This window comes from Scatophagus argus, chromosome 21 (genome assembly GCF_020382885.2).
Source record: "Scatophagus argus isolate fScaArg1 chromosome 21, fScaArg1.pri, whole genome shotgun sequence".
Taxonomy (NCBI): domain Eukaryota; kingdom Metazoa; phylum Chordata; class Actinopteri; family Scatophagidae; genus Scatophagus; species Scatophagus argus.
In genome coordinates, this window is record NC_058513.1 from 14,707,923 (window position 1) to 14,721,137 (window position 13,215).

General features: G+C 45.0%; 1 protein-coding gene across 7 annotated transcripts in view; it reads right to left on the minus strand.

Moving 5' to 3' along the window:
- usp54b (ubiquitin specific peptidase 54b) overlaps positions 1–13,215 on the minus strand; it is a 46,789-nt gene continuing 33,574 nt past the window's right edge. For 3 of the 7 annotated variants that reach the window (XM_046377268.1, XM_046377272.1, XM_046377273.1), the window contains 7 exons: positions 12,957–13,084; positions 12,669–12,872; positions 8,114–8,261; positions 5,009–5,841; positions 4,125–4,276; positions 3,894–4,025; positions 1–2,391 (listed from right to left, as the gene is read on the minus strand). In XM_046377268.1, the coding sequence (XP_046233224.1) occupies positions 2,305–2,391; positions 3,894–4,025; positions 4,125–4,276; positions 5,009–5,841; positions 8,114–8,261; positions 12,669–12,872; positions 12,957–13,084 (1,684 nt within the window). In that variant the 3' untranslated portion in view covers positions 1–2,304. Of the gene's footprint in view, positions 2,392–3,535; positions 3,676–3,893; positions 4,026–4,124; positions 4,277–5,008; positions 5,842–8,113; positions 8,262–12,668; positions 12,873–12,956; positions 13,085–13,215 lie in introns of all 7 variants that reach the window. The other 4 variants (XR_006842035.1, XM_046377271.1, XM_046377270.1 and 1 more) reach the window with 4 other exon arrangements.

Here is a 13,215-nt window from a genome sequence, read left to right on the forward strand (position 1 = left end):
TACAGTGGTTACGCCCCCTGTGGGAGTGCATTGGTAATAACTTTATTGCAAAAATACAGGTTCCCTCTTTCCCCGAGCAACACCACCCCAGAACTGACACACAGTCTACACACACCCACAAACAATAAGCCACCTGCAGTAGTTCACTCTTCACCCTCTGAACGTCACATCATTCACAAGCACACACTTTCATCCTTTGAGTTTACATTCATTCGCTCTCTTCCTCCGTTCGCTCTCTCCCTCCTCGTTGCTCTCCTTTTGCGTTCCATTGGTTAAAACGTAGTAGTAGATGCAGAACAACAAAGTTCACCAGCAGCATTAAACATGAGATCTCCTCCTCCTCCTCCTCCTCCTCCTCCTCTCCGTGTCTCTGCCAGAGTCCATGAGAGCGCCCCCCGTGGGTGGGTGTGTCTGCCTCCTGACTGTCTCTGATACAGGATCGTGAGGGAAGGTTGATTTGCATAGCGGACTCATGCGCTACAATTGGCTACATTCTCCCACATCCAGAACCCAAACAAACAAACAAACAAACAACAACAACAACAACAAAAAACAAACTGACAAAAACTGAACCTAATTGAAAACAAAAACAGAAATGTTAAATACGCTTTCTGAGTTAAGTGCCAACCTTTGGTTTAGTTACAACAATCCGTCAACATGAACTTTACATCGGCCAGTTGTTTTATAAGGACTTTTTTTTAGAATATTTAAGAGAATAAAGCTTATAATAAATGTACTCTACGCATGTCAGAATGTTCCTCAGTAAAAGGGGGGAGTGAATTAAAGTTACAGCTGTTCATTACTGTGTAATAACTGTTCATACAACTGAGGAATGGTTGACATCTCTGAAGAAGATAGTTCACTGGCTGAAAATATACCTCTAATACATATATATCATATAAAGCATATTCATATTCGACATGTCACTGTCTCAGGCTGAAGATGAGCATTTTCTATTCACATCTGAGGTCTCAAAACCAGTTTCAGTAGGAGGGAGAAATAATAAAGTGTGAATTGATAAGTTCACCTGAGGCCTTTAAGTAAAACAAACCGCCGTCGACTTCTCTCCCGCCGCCTCTCAGTCAAACAGCCTCTCAGAAAGTGCACTTCCGCCGAGTAACCTTGCAAAGCGCACTTGAGTCATCTCTATTTTCATTAATAAAGCCTTAAGAGAAGAGTTTTCTGACCTACATACTCTCAGTCCATCTCAACTTCCCTCCCCTGTTGGCCTTTTTCTAGTGCTACTGTTTCCTGTTCGTAAGAAAGAAAGCAAGCGCGAATAAAAGAGAGAAAAAAAGAAGGAAAGAAAGAAAGGAACGAGGAAAGAAGCAGAGAAAAAGGAAGCGCTTTTCTTGTTTAATCTCCCGGTAGAAACGGGAGAGCTGTCATTAGGTCGGCGAGCGGTTTGGGGGCGGGAGGGGCGGAAACTCCAGCTAGACACTTGTGAAGTGCACTCCACTCCTATTTGAAATGCAGACATGAGGAAGTACCACTTTTAAGTTTATCAATATTTCGTTAATTATCATTATCAACATTCCATAAGGTCTTATTAATTAACATACAGGTTTCATACATGAGTTTTTCTGTACATGACTTTTAGTTATTAGAGAGTTCAATCTCGGGGCGGGTTTACTGTGCGCGCACACAGGAAGAGAAGGAAAACAAATCCAAAATCCTAAAGAGAAAAAAAAATATGGCTGTCCATCGGAAACAGACCCAGTTCGGCTACGTGTGCGTCCAACAGGAAATGCCCATGAGGAAAGAGGAAGAGGCGTGGCTACTTATTAAGCGCCTCCCCCTGAGCTGAGGGTCCTGTGGTGGGGGGGGGGGCAAGGACGAGTCTGCCAAGAGCTCAGGTCCCAGACAGACCCCGCCAGCGAGCGGCCAAGCCGACAACACCACCAAGAGCGGCATGCTGACTGCACAGGGGAACCCTCTGAAAACCCAGGGGGGAGACGAGAAACAACAGTCCTGGGGAAGTAGAGGGGGAAAGGTTGAGGTTGTAGTTTGGGGGTCAGAGTGACTGCATAGACAGAATAGTAGGTCAAAGGAAGGGGGGGGAGGAGGGGAAGGAGGAAGGCAAAAAGGGGCTAAGCAGGGTGCTGCAGGCGCTGAGGGAGGCTCTACGTCAGTACGGATGTGCATGTGTGCGTGCATGTGTCTGCGTGTGCATGTTGTTTGAGCGAGAAGGAGGAGCGACAGAGTAGGAGTTTGATCCTCCTGAGCCGATTCCAGGTCAAGGCAAGGCCGGCGAGGATCCCGGCGCTGCTGCTGCCCCATGTGGAGGTGGAACACGGCGAGACGTTAGTGAAGAAAAGCAGGACTCTGGTCAGAAGAGAGCTTGACCCCCGTCAGACACAGCCAGAAAGTCCCTGCACCACCCGAAAGCTCCTGGACAAGAACAACGAACAGCAGGTGAGACCAGCGTGAAGGTCCAGCTCGGATTCAGCCGTTCAGAGAGACGTTCAGGGGTTAAAGATAGCAAAAACATACTGAGAACACAAACAGCCATGTGACATATAAAGACACTGAAATATAGAAAATGAGTGAAAAGCAGCAACTGCAACGTGTGCTAAAAGATTCCAACTCTTTTTGCTGTAGAAGATGACCCATTAATGGCTAGACATTGAATATTGATTTTTCTGTTGAGATTGTCTAAACTTCTCTCGTCATATGAAGGATTGATGGACCAAAACACGGCTTATCCAGATGTCTTAGACAAATAATTTTCACATGCAGAAAACAAACATTCTCTAACACTAGCGTGCATGTAAACATGCTTGCTGAGGAAGGCAGCTGAAAACTTCTGGGGAAAAAAGTCTAGAAATACAATAATAAATATATAAAATAATAGTGGAGAGGCAGCTCCTGCCAAATGAAGATTTCAGTTTGATTCTATTCTGAAACGCAAACAGTTTCTGCTCTCGTTGTGTCCTGTGTGACAAATTCTGTGATATTCAGGTGTTTATCTCAAATAATAGTAATAGTAATAAAAGTTTTTCTACTAGAGATAACATAGAAGAACTTCTTGTAAAGTTATTTCAGAACAATGTGCATTAACCTCAGATTGTTGTGCACTTGAAGAAGAATAGCAGATGTTTATTTTCCCCTAAACATTTGTTGTCATTGTTTGGAATATTTGGTTATCTTACTGAATGAGAAGCAAATGTGTATTTTCTATAAAATTAAAAAAAAAAACTCCCTCTATGTCATTTGGTTTAAGGTTCAAAATGTTGATAATTTACGTGGGAAATTGTAACTAAATTTGACACAACCTTTGGCTCTCTCAGTGCACATCCCCAGGATGTAGCTTTGTGCAAACAGGGGTTTAGCCTACTTTTGTGCCAGATGAGCCTCGTTTGCCAGAAAGTAAAAGATTCACCAAAAATGTAATAAAATACAATACACTCACATTGCTCTGAAACACACTCATCTGACACTAAAAGTAGCTCAACCACTCATTCATAAGCAGGTGAGTTGTACTTTCCTTTAAAGTTCAAAATGTAACGTCACATGAGCTCAGCGCAGTGTTTACCTGTGAAGCGGTGGAGGGAGGTGGTGATGAGAAGGTGTTGGTGATGAGGAGGATGGAGGAGATGACAGTGGTGGAATAGCAACAGGGACTCAGAAGAGAGGAAGTAAGCAGGGAGAGGCACTGACATCAGCCTGCTTCACCTTTTGAGAGAGAAAGAAGGAACAGAAGCAGAGAGAGGAGGACAGATTGGAAATCGAAAAGCAGGACAAAAGGAAGAAACAAGACAAACAGCAAGAGGGCGGGGGGCAGAAGAGCACAGGGAAAAGCAATGTGTAAAGTGCCACGGCGGGACATCAGGCAGGTGCTGTTTCAAAGCACGGCCACAGGGAGGCAGCAGAGCACAGGAAGTCACACTCACAAAGCTGCGGGTTGCAGTCAGGCGGCTGCGGCGCGGAGCCACTACTGTGCCGCTGAGGCTGCGTTCAATTCGCTTCAGGTTTTCCCCATCGTCAGGCTCCACCCCGAGACGCAGATCACGCAACATCATTGGCTGCAGAGGGAGGAAATGTCTGTCAGACGCTAGAAAAAAATGGATCAGAGTGATGACCTGCCAACACGTGAGCGGATTCTGCTACTAAGGTGAGGTTACCTTGTTGAGGTAGGTGGGGGTGCTGGTGCAGTCCGCCCCGTACACACTCCTCTCCATGTCTGCGTTGGGGGTCTTGGAGCGAGCCTGCCCTCCCACCCTGGATATGAGCCTCTCTGACGGGCTGCAGCCTGAAAACACACACGCAGGCAGGGCTGGAGGTCAAAACACAAACACACACAGATCCAAAGCATGTCGTCTGTCATTTTAGTCTAGAAGTTTTTAACAAGAATCGGCTACAATAACCATAAGAACAGGAAACAATATAACTCTCCCACTGTCTGAATGAAGCTGCAGTAGAATAAGAGAACAAATCCAGTAACAAAATGTTTTTTGCTCTGAGTGTTTTTGCAGCCGTGAGCAGCTATTTCTATTATTACCCCTGCGCACTGCATTGTGGGAGGATGGGCGAATCAACAGCACACTCAAAAGTCAAGTGTTTTCAGTATGCATACTGGCTGCTTTAAATATACTTTTGTCACTTTTACAGCACAGACACCCTACATACTCAAAACCTGCTTAAGAAATACTACATACAGTATAAGGGCAGCTGGACACAAGTGAGATTTTGAATTTCCGTCTTGAGAATTAACAGCAAACTCAACTACACTTGACTACCAAAGCACTGCAACTACTCATCGTTTTTATTATCAATTAATCTGTTGTTTAATTAACTGAACTGAGCTAGCAACTATAAATTGCTTGTTTTAATTGGCCCAAAGGTCCAAAACTCATAGATATCCTCTTAAAAATGTTACCATGTAAATGACACTCACAATAAATTTCCAAACTTTCTCATGACTAATTGATCAATCGACAAATTTACATTCAATTGTTCATTTTAATAAATATCACACATTTCTGTGTGTTTATGTGTGTGTTTGTACCTGTCTTTGTACCTGCCAGCAGACTGGCCTGGTAAAGGGAGTCAAGCTCGGACAGCTCAGCCTCTTCACGGTCACAGCAGGGATCACCGTGCTGCCCTGGGGCATGCTGGGAGCTGTAGTGCCCTGGAGAAGACTGGCAACTGTAGCTGTAGCGCTGTCTGGATGCCTGCGGCCTGATAGGAACACAGCGGTCTGGGGGCGTGTCATACGGCGTCACGACGGCGTCGGGGCGGTCCAGACTCCAGGAGGACCAATGACGTGTGCCGCTGTCGGCGGCAGCTCCGTTCTTCGACCAATGCTGAGTGGCGCCAGCGGGGGAGTGTGGCTGGGGTGGCTGCCAGAGAGGCGTGAGAGGTTTCCTTTGCCCAGAGGCTTCCAGAGGGGAAGATGGGGGAGGAGTAGAGGACGGAGGGGGAGGGTTTGTGTGTGGGGGTTCAAGGTGTGTGGAGTGTGCTGTGTGTGCGGTGTGTGTATCCCAGAGACGCAGAGGAAGCGAGGGCAGAGAGATGGCTAAGTGCTTCCCCAGAGGTCTGACACTCACCCCCCCTGCCTGCAGCAACTCGCACAGCCTCACCCCCGTCCCCTCCCTCCCATCCTTGCCTTCCTCCCCTCTCCTCCCCATGCCTCCGCCCTCCTCTTTCTCCTCCTCCCGTTGGCACGAAGGGGCGCAAGGGTGAGGGATGCTGAGGGTGAGCGGGGGTCTGGGGGGAGCGGGCCGATAAGGTGGAGGGGGCGGGTCTGGGCCCAGAGCAGCGTCCTGGTTGGGCGTTGCCGGGTCCTCTTCCTCCTCCTGATTGGGCATCAGCAGTACTTGGACCGGGCCAGGCTGTTCACTGGAGAACAGAGGGGAGGGAGGGTGTCAGTCAGCCAGCAGCAAAGGAGAAAAAAAACAAAAAACAGAGCTGCTCTGACGTCAGGTGAGTTACTGCATAGAGGGAAGGTCACAACAGCATACCAAGATAAACAAGCAGAATACAGACACACACATACAAACACACTTTCATACAGAACAAACAGCTACGAACACACAATGATGCAGCCTTGTGCAAGCATCGCTTTGTGTATGGGATTTCACAGCCATGCTGTTTATGAGTCAGGCACAAGCTCAGATCAGATGACTGACAGATCGCTGCAGATTCACCAAACTTTCTGATCAGAACATCTTCAGCTCAAACAGCCAGAGACTTGACTTAAATCTGATTATCAAAGCAACACTCTGTTGCACCAGTGCAGTTTATCAACATCGAAAATAAATGTGGCTCCTACAATCTGGAGTAATTCAGCCTCGGCGGGCCACTATATTGCTTTATTGATTTACATACATTGATATGTGGAGGATATGATATATGTTGAACATTAGCAGGTCCTCTCTGCAGAGACACGGTACACACTCTGCACTCTATCAGTGTAGCCGTGTGTGTAATAAACTAGTATGTGTGTTGGTACGTGTGAATAGCAAGTCTGTAAATTTGTGTGTCTATTTTTAAAGACAGCATGTGCACAGATTCTGTGTGTGTCTATGTGAGCGCCAGCCCCCATCCCCCATGTTAACTCTCCCGTCTCTTTTCAGCTTTAGTAATTACCCAGCAGGCTTTGCAGCAGCAAGCTATAAATCAGAGGCTTGTGTTGATCAATAGAGGAGAGGAGGAAGGTAATAAAAGAGACTGAGCGCTGAGCTTTGCCTCCTCCTTCCCTTCGTCCTGCTGTTAAACAGTTTGGATTTACGGTTAACTCATTTTTAACAAATTTTGCTCCAGTTAAAGCTGAGCTCTGATAAACTTGAGACGACTAAACCTCACATTAACACGGATAAGTTAACAAGTCCAGTCATTGTATGTAGCTGTAGTTTTCATCATTAGGCTGGCTCAAAGTGCAGCAGTAAGACCCCCGACGAGATCTAACAGGAGTTTGTTTAAGAATATGTTTTAAGATCTAAATTTTTTACTCTGTGCTTCTCTGTGTGTTATCATTGTATTTACTTTACTTTTTTTTTCAATTTAATTTAATTTAACCTGATCTACGTGTTTTCTTCCTCAATTTGTTTGATTAGTGGATTAAGTTCTGCTCGTAAAGCATCAGAAAACAGTGAAATATGTCTAAAACAGTTTATAGTTTATAGTTTATCTTCAAACTGCTTGTGTTGTCTGACCAACGGCCAAACGTTTAAAAGACGTTTAATTTAATGAAAACCAGTAGGCTGTTTGGTGCCTGTTATACTTTCCTGCAACTCTGCCAACTATATTCAATGTGATTATCTCAGTTTCTAGATGAGCTGCCTCACTTTATGTTAAGAAAATTGAAGACATTCTGCCTTCAGCGCTTCTTGCACAAACACTTCACTGCTGAGGCTCACCTTTCGCCTCCTCACAGAACAAAACTGACTAACTGTAACACACACACACACAAAAACTGAACAAAAAAACAAACAGGACAATAATAAACAGGATCTGTGACTGCAATCGCACGGCGGCACACAGCGCAGAAACACAGTGGCGGATTGCAGCTCTTCACAGAGCACAGAGGGACAGATCAGCAGCACACAAAGAGCAGAGGGAAGCCTTGGCAGCACACAGCTACAAAGAGCAGCACAACAACAATGAAGAGAAGCAGTGATGCACGGAAAAGCACAGGGCGACTCCGTCTCTCTCTCTCTCTCTTTTTTATTCTCGATGACAACAGCAAAGCAAGGTTGTTGTTTTTTTGTTTTGTTTTGCTTTTTTTACTGCACTGCAACAAACACACAAACACAAACAAGGCACTGTAGATAGCCATGTGTGCGCGCTTGGCTTGACAACGCACGCACGTTCAGACACGCGTACACACATACAGCAGCATGTGAGGGTGCAGTGCCAGGGGATACAAAAAACAGGGTTCTGGGATTTCGGGGCAGCCAGAGCTGAAGACACACACATGAGGTGTTTTTAGACAGCCAGCACCCAGAGGACACATACAGAGGAGTCCTGAAGTGGGTTTAGGGACAGCTTGAGCTGAGGACACACACACGAAGTGAGGGAGGGAGGAAGGGGGTCCGAGGTGGTTTTCAGACAGGCACCGCTGCAGAGACATAAGGGGGTGGGTAGGTGGGTGGGGGGACAGTGGTGGTACCTGCGAGGCCCCTGTGGGCGGGCGCTTCCTGTCTCCCGTTCCATTTCCTGTTCCTGTCTGCGTTTGATTGGCGCCCCAGTGCTCCTCATGCACGCAGCTACAGCCAATCCGCTATGAGCGTTAGCCTCATGCAGGGGTCTGAGCACAGCTGAGGATGTTAACAACAGAGCGGGAGATAAAAAGGAGAAAAGACAGAGAGATATAAGGACAGAGTGGCGGAGGAAGAGAGAGCGAGGGGAATGGAAAAAGGAAACAACAAAGAGGAAGGAAAGAGAGTAAAAGATGTCAAAAGAGATAAAGTGCGTGGATGAAAGAACAGCTGAGACAATAGGAGAAAACAGAAGCAGAGCAGAAGGAGTGGTTATGAGGGGGCCGGCATGCATTACGCTCCTCTGCTGTAAGTCAGCGTGTTTATAGAGTTGCAAAGTTGGAAGATTTATTTTGAGCGTCCTCTCATTACCTTTTGGTGAGTGACAGTGGGAGAACTTCTTTGGACTGGTCAGATCACATATCCAGAATATTAACAACTGTATGCGGTAAATACGTGGTTCTTCAATTTTAAACAAGAATATTGATACTACTAATAATAATAACGATAAAGATAGATAACGTGTACATTAAAATCTCAAGAAGGGAAGTCAACTATGACTCCCAAGGAGCATTTCACTCAAAAACATACGATCACAGAGCTACAGCTAAAGCTGGGTCAACTTTTGAAGAATTCAGCAACTCTGGCGTTATATTTTAATCTCGGTCACAACAAAAGAGCTTTCCACATTTCCTGCAGCTTTGAGTTGTGCTGAGGCTTTCGGCTGTCGCAGTATTTCACCATCGACCATGTCAAACTGACGGAATATTTCTCAGACAGAAAGCTGTAATAATTAGAACTGATTATCACCAGTTTCTTGTATCTTTAAAAGTGGATTATGTAACTTTTTAAAGATGAAATAGTACATTTGTTCTCTTGCAAATGAAAAGTTAATTTCATCAGTAAAATCCTTGCTCAGTTTAATGCAATTTAATACAGCCAGATCTTATTTGTGTTGGTGATATTGCTGTATAACAGACTACATGTGCAACCGTACTCTTACCGTATGCTTTATCATTTATTATTGTCTTGAAGTTTCCATTGGTGGACAAAGTCATGCGCTCTTATGTTTAACAAACACTGAGGATATCATTTGAAGAAAACTTTTAAATAGGAAGACGATCCCTACGCAGCATCTCTTCCCACTTTGCAACTCTATTATAGATGACTCAATAGGTTGACTTATTCTGTAATTGGTAAGTCAAAAAGTCAAGATTAGAAAAGTGTGGAGCAAAGTTGAGGCTACGTCCATGAAGCCGCAGACAACCAGACAGGGAAAATAGACTTTTCGTCTCTGGACAAAGCTTTCTATGGCGGTAGCCTTGTGCACTTTGAATAGTGTTAGTTTAGTTAGTTATAAAAAAGATGCAGAAGAGGACAACAAAGGAGCAGCCATCATCCATCTTGGCTCGAACTTACAGACTTTTGATTGATAGAGACAGAATAAAGGAAGGTTGATGGCAGCTCTGTTGTTGCTGTTGGCTGTAACGTCCTCTAAAACACCGCGGCAGATTGTTTGGAGTTTGCCTGAAACTATCAATAGGGATGTGGGAAACCAAATTCTGTTACGTAATCGCACTGATAGTGATGCCATCTGTTCATTCGCAAGTTGTCCTTTCACTTCATCAAGGTTGAGTGTACTCACAGGGGTGTGTGTGTGTGTGTGTGTGTGTGTCAGGTACATGAGGCTGGACACACTAAAGCACGCACAGTAGGACAAACAGGACACAATAATAATCCCTGATATAGATTTAGTTAGTGCTGTGCTGGAGGGGGAAACCTGCACACCTGCAGTTCATACTCTCTCTCACACACAGACAGACACATATTTCCTGAAAATAGTCTCACACGCACAGAAAAAATAAAATCTGCCGATGCATGGACAAAATGCGCATGAAAACACTCATACGTACAGAATACGGATGGCATATTTCGAGCTGAGTGTCAGAGTCTGTCAGAGCAAGCCTGAAGTCCCGCATCATCAAGTCACAAGTCTGCAAACTGCTAGTCAAATGTCTGAATGTTGTCCATTACAAAAACACAACATGTGAACATTTTAGTGTCAAGGCCACATAAAGCTGTCATGGTAAGTGAGATCCTTTCACAAAGTCATTTCAGTGCATATGTAATTAAACTTTCTTGGTTAGCATTTGAAGGTTTTGTCGTAAGGTCTAAAACAAGTCAACTGTCAAAGCTATCAAGCTCTCAAGTTATGATTCTGACTTGAAACTTGAAACTTTAGGGATTAAATTTGGGGGACAGAGAGACAGATTAAACATTTGAGTTGACTACAGCTATCCTAGCAGCTCTGTGCACGGTGCTGCAGTCCCTCGATGACAATGCTAACATGCTGATGTTTATCAGATATAACTGATTTGGCTAATTTCCAAACAAGGATGTGCAAAATTTGAAGCTACAGACAGCTAGGTTAGGTTAGCATAAAGACTGGAAACGGGATGAAACAGCTGAACACATTTGACCTGTGTATGGGGCTAGAGGAAAAGTCAGAGGATTGCCATCCATCCAGTAGCCTGTTTGTTGAAAAGTCTGAACCAGACTGGTGGAAATCTGTCAAAACCCCAGTTTGTAGTGAAAATTTGTAGTCCTTGAGCCTAAAATAAGATTAGGCTACTCATCTGGTGTTCTGATCTTGCTCACCACCAGTATGGAGCTTTATTCTAATCCTTATTCAAGAGCACGGCCTTTAAATGTGAGAGCATGACTCACTGATTTCATGTTCAGATTCTTTCCCTCACATCCCGACCCTTGCATTCAGATAGCCCCTGCTCATGCTAAGATCTGCTGTGCTTCTATTCAAACTGTATAACTGACTACTTCCAGGTGGATATATTGTTGATTACACAGATATCTCATGCTTGAGCTTCAGCCCTTATCCCTGCACTGAGGCAGTTACTCTTAAACAAAGGTTCATCCACTCCCATCCTCGATACTGTAAGAAGTATGTCTGCAACGAGGCAGGGATCATTTCCTTGGTCAACGATACACCTGGCGATCAATTGGTTGGGTAGGTTTGAACGAGTGCAGAGGAGAAATCTGAGAGCAGACATTTCACAAGCACACAGAGGACGTCTGAGTGCGAGGAGAAGGGCTGAAGCTGGAGCCCAGGAAATCAGTGCGAGCAATGACATATCTGAGTGCGAGCATGCAGTTTGAGCAGAAGGGGGTAATTTGAGTGCGAGGGCAGGGTTTTGAGGTAAAGTATTAAAAAACCTGAATGAGTAAGTCAAACTGAAAGACTGCGCTCTGGATTAAAGATAAAGAAAAGAAATAAAGAAAAAAGCCACAATCCAGAGTCACGGAAGACTTTACAGCCTCAGTATTACCTGTGACTAATAAATTGGCTTTGACATGTAAAAGTCTGAAGTCTACAACTCGCACACACATGAAGATACAGAGTACACACAGGTACACAAGTATTTATAAGTATCTACACACAGAGGGATGTACACTCACAGCCAGTATCTTTTGTGAACTAAGAAACACACACATTGTGAACTCCCTAGAGTGTGGCCAGGACATCAGAACTCTGAACTTGGACTGGGATTGTGATTTTAAATGGGAATCACCCTGAGAGAGTTTCCCACTCAGTGCCGGTCAGTAAACGTCCCACAGGACCTTCCATGTTGGTAAAAACTGATCTGACAGGGATTTGCTCTTTGCTCTGCTCAGCTACACTGAACTCAGCGAGAGCTCAGCTGAAACTGAGTCACACACACATAAAACACTCGTGGATGACACAAAAAAAACCACCCAAAACATACAATATGAGTTATAGCAACACACACTGACCTAACAGACAAATAAAAACTACCGATGGAGGGACACAGATGGAGAGACAGAGGAACAGATGGGAATGAGGACAAAGAGGAGGTCAGACAGAATCACGGACATACAAGTCACTGTGACTACTAAGCTAGACAACAGGTGATAATGTGACCTTAAAGCTGCACCGGGCAAGATCTGAACATAAAAATACACCGAAATGACACCTAAGAACAGCTTCTGATGCCTCTAACTGAAATGCCATAAGCTTGCGCGGGTTCTGCTTGTTCTAAATGAAAACTGAGATAGAAATAAATAGTCAGTGATGGGTCTTTGCTATCTGCGGTTTAAAACAGGCATAGTTGCCATGTGCAGCTTTAAATGCAGTTTGACCTTCTTCATAAAGGGTCAGTTCACACAAAACACATTTTCTCACTTACTCATTATAGTGTCTAGCCAAGCAGATGCTGATGTTTGAACCTCACTGTGAAGAGTTTCAGCTGAACTAATTTCAACAACAGAAATAGCCCCTATAAACTGCTGACTGTATCAGAAAATGCACTGTACTCCCATCAAATTCGAGGAAGTGGAGACTGAAATTTAACACACGGGTATCTTAAAATAACCACTAGAGGTTAAGTGAGATAATATGTTTTCTTCAAGTTGGGTGATGTGACTTCTAACCTCCCTCGCTCCCACTTCCTGCCTTTGCCCCTCTTCCCTCCATACCCTGGTGTTGGAGCTGGTCCAGATCCATGAATTTGCTGGGTTTGGGATTGAATCCCATGGCGGCCTCCCGCTCCGCCTCCCTCCTCTTTTGCTGCTCCTGCTGGCGGGCTCTCCTCGCAACCTCCTCCTGCAGCTCGTCTAGCTCACTGCGCCCTGAGCCTGAACGGGCGCACAAACATGAAAGAAATCATCAATCAAATCAAGTTACAGGAGGCAAATGCAAATGCGGGCACAAACACACACCTGCGCTGGTGCCGCCGCCCCAGCTGGTGGAGGGCAGCTCCTGCAGGATGGCACCGCTGCTCTTTGACTTGGGCACCGAACGCCATGAAGGTCCTGACATCAGCACCCGTTTTTGTTGCCCCACTTCCCTGTGGAGGAAAGAAAAGGAAGACAGAGAGACAGAGAGCGAGAAAAAAAAGAGGCAAAAGGAGGAAAAAATGTTGAGAAAGCAGATCATATGGCTCCGGACAAATATGTCCATTGATTGATTCGTTGTACT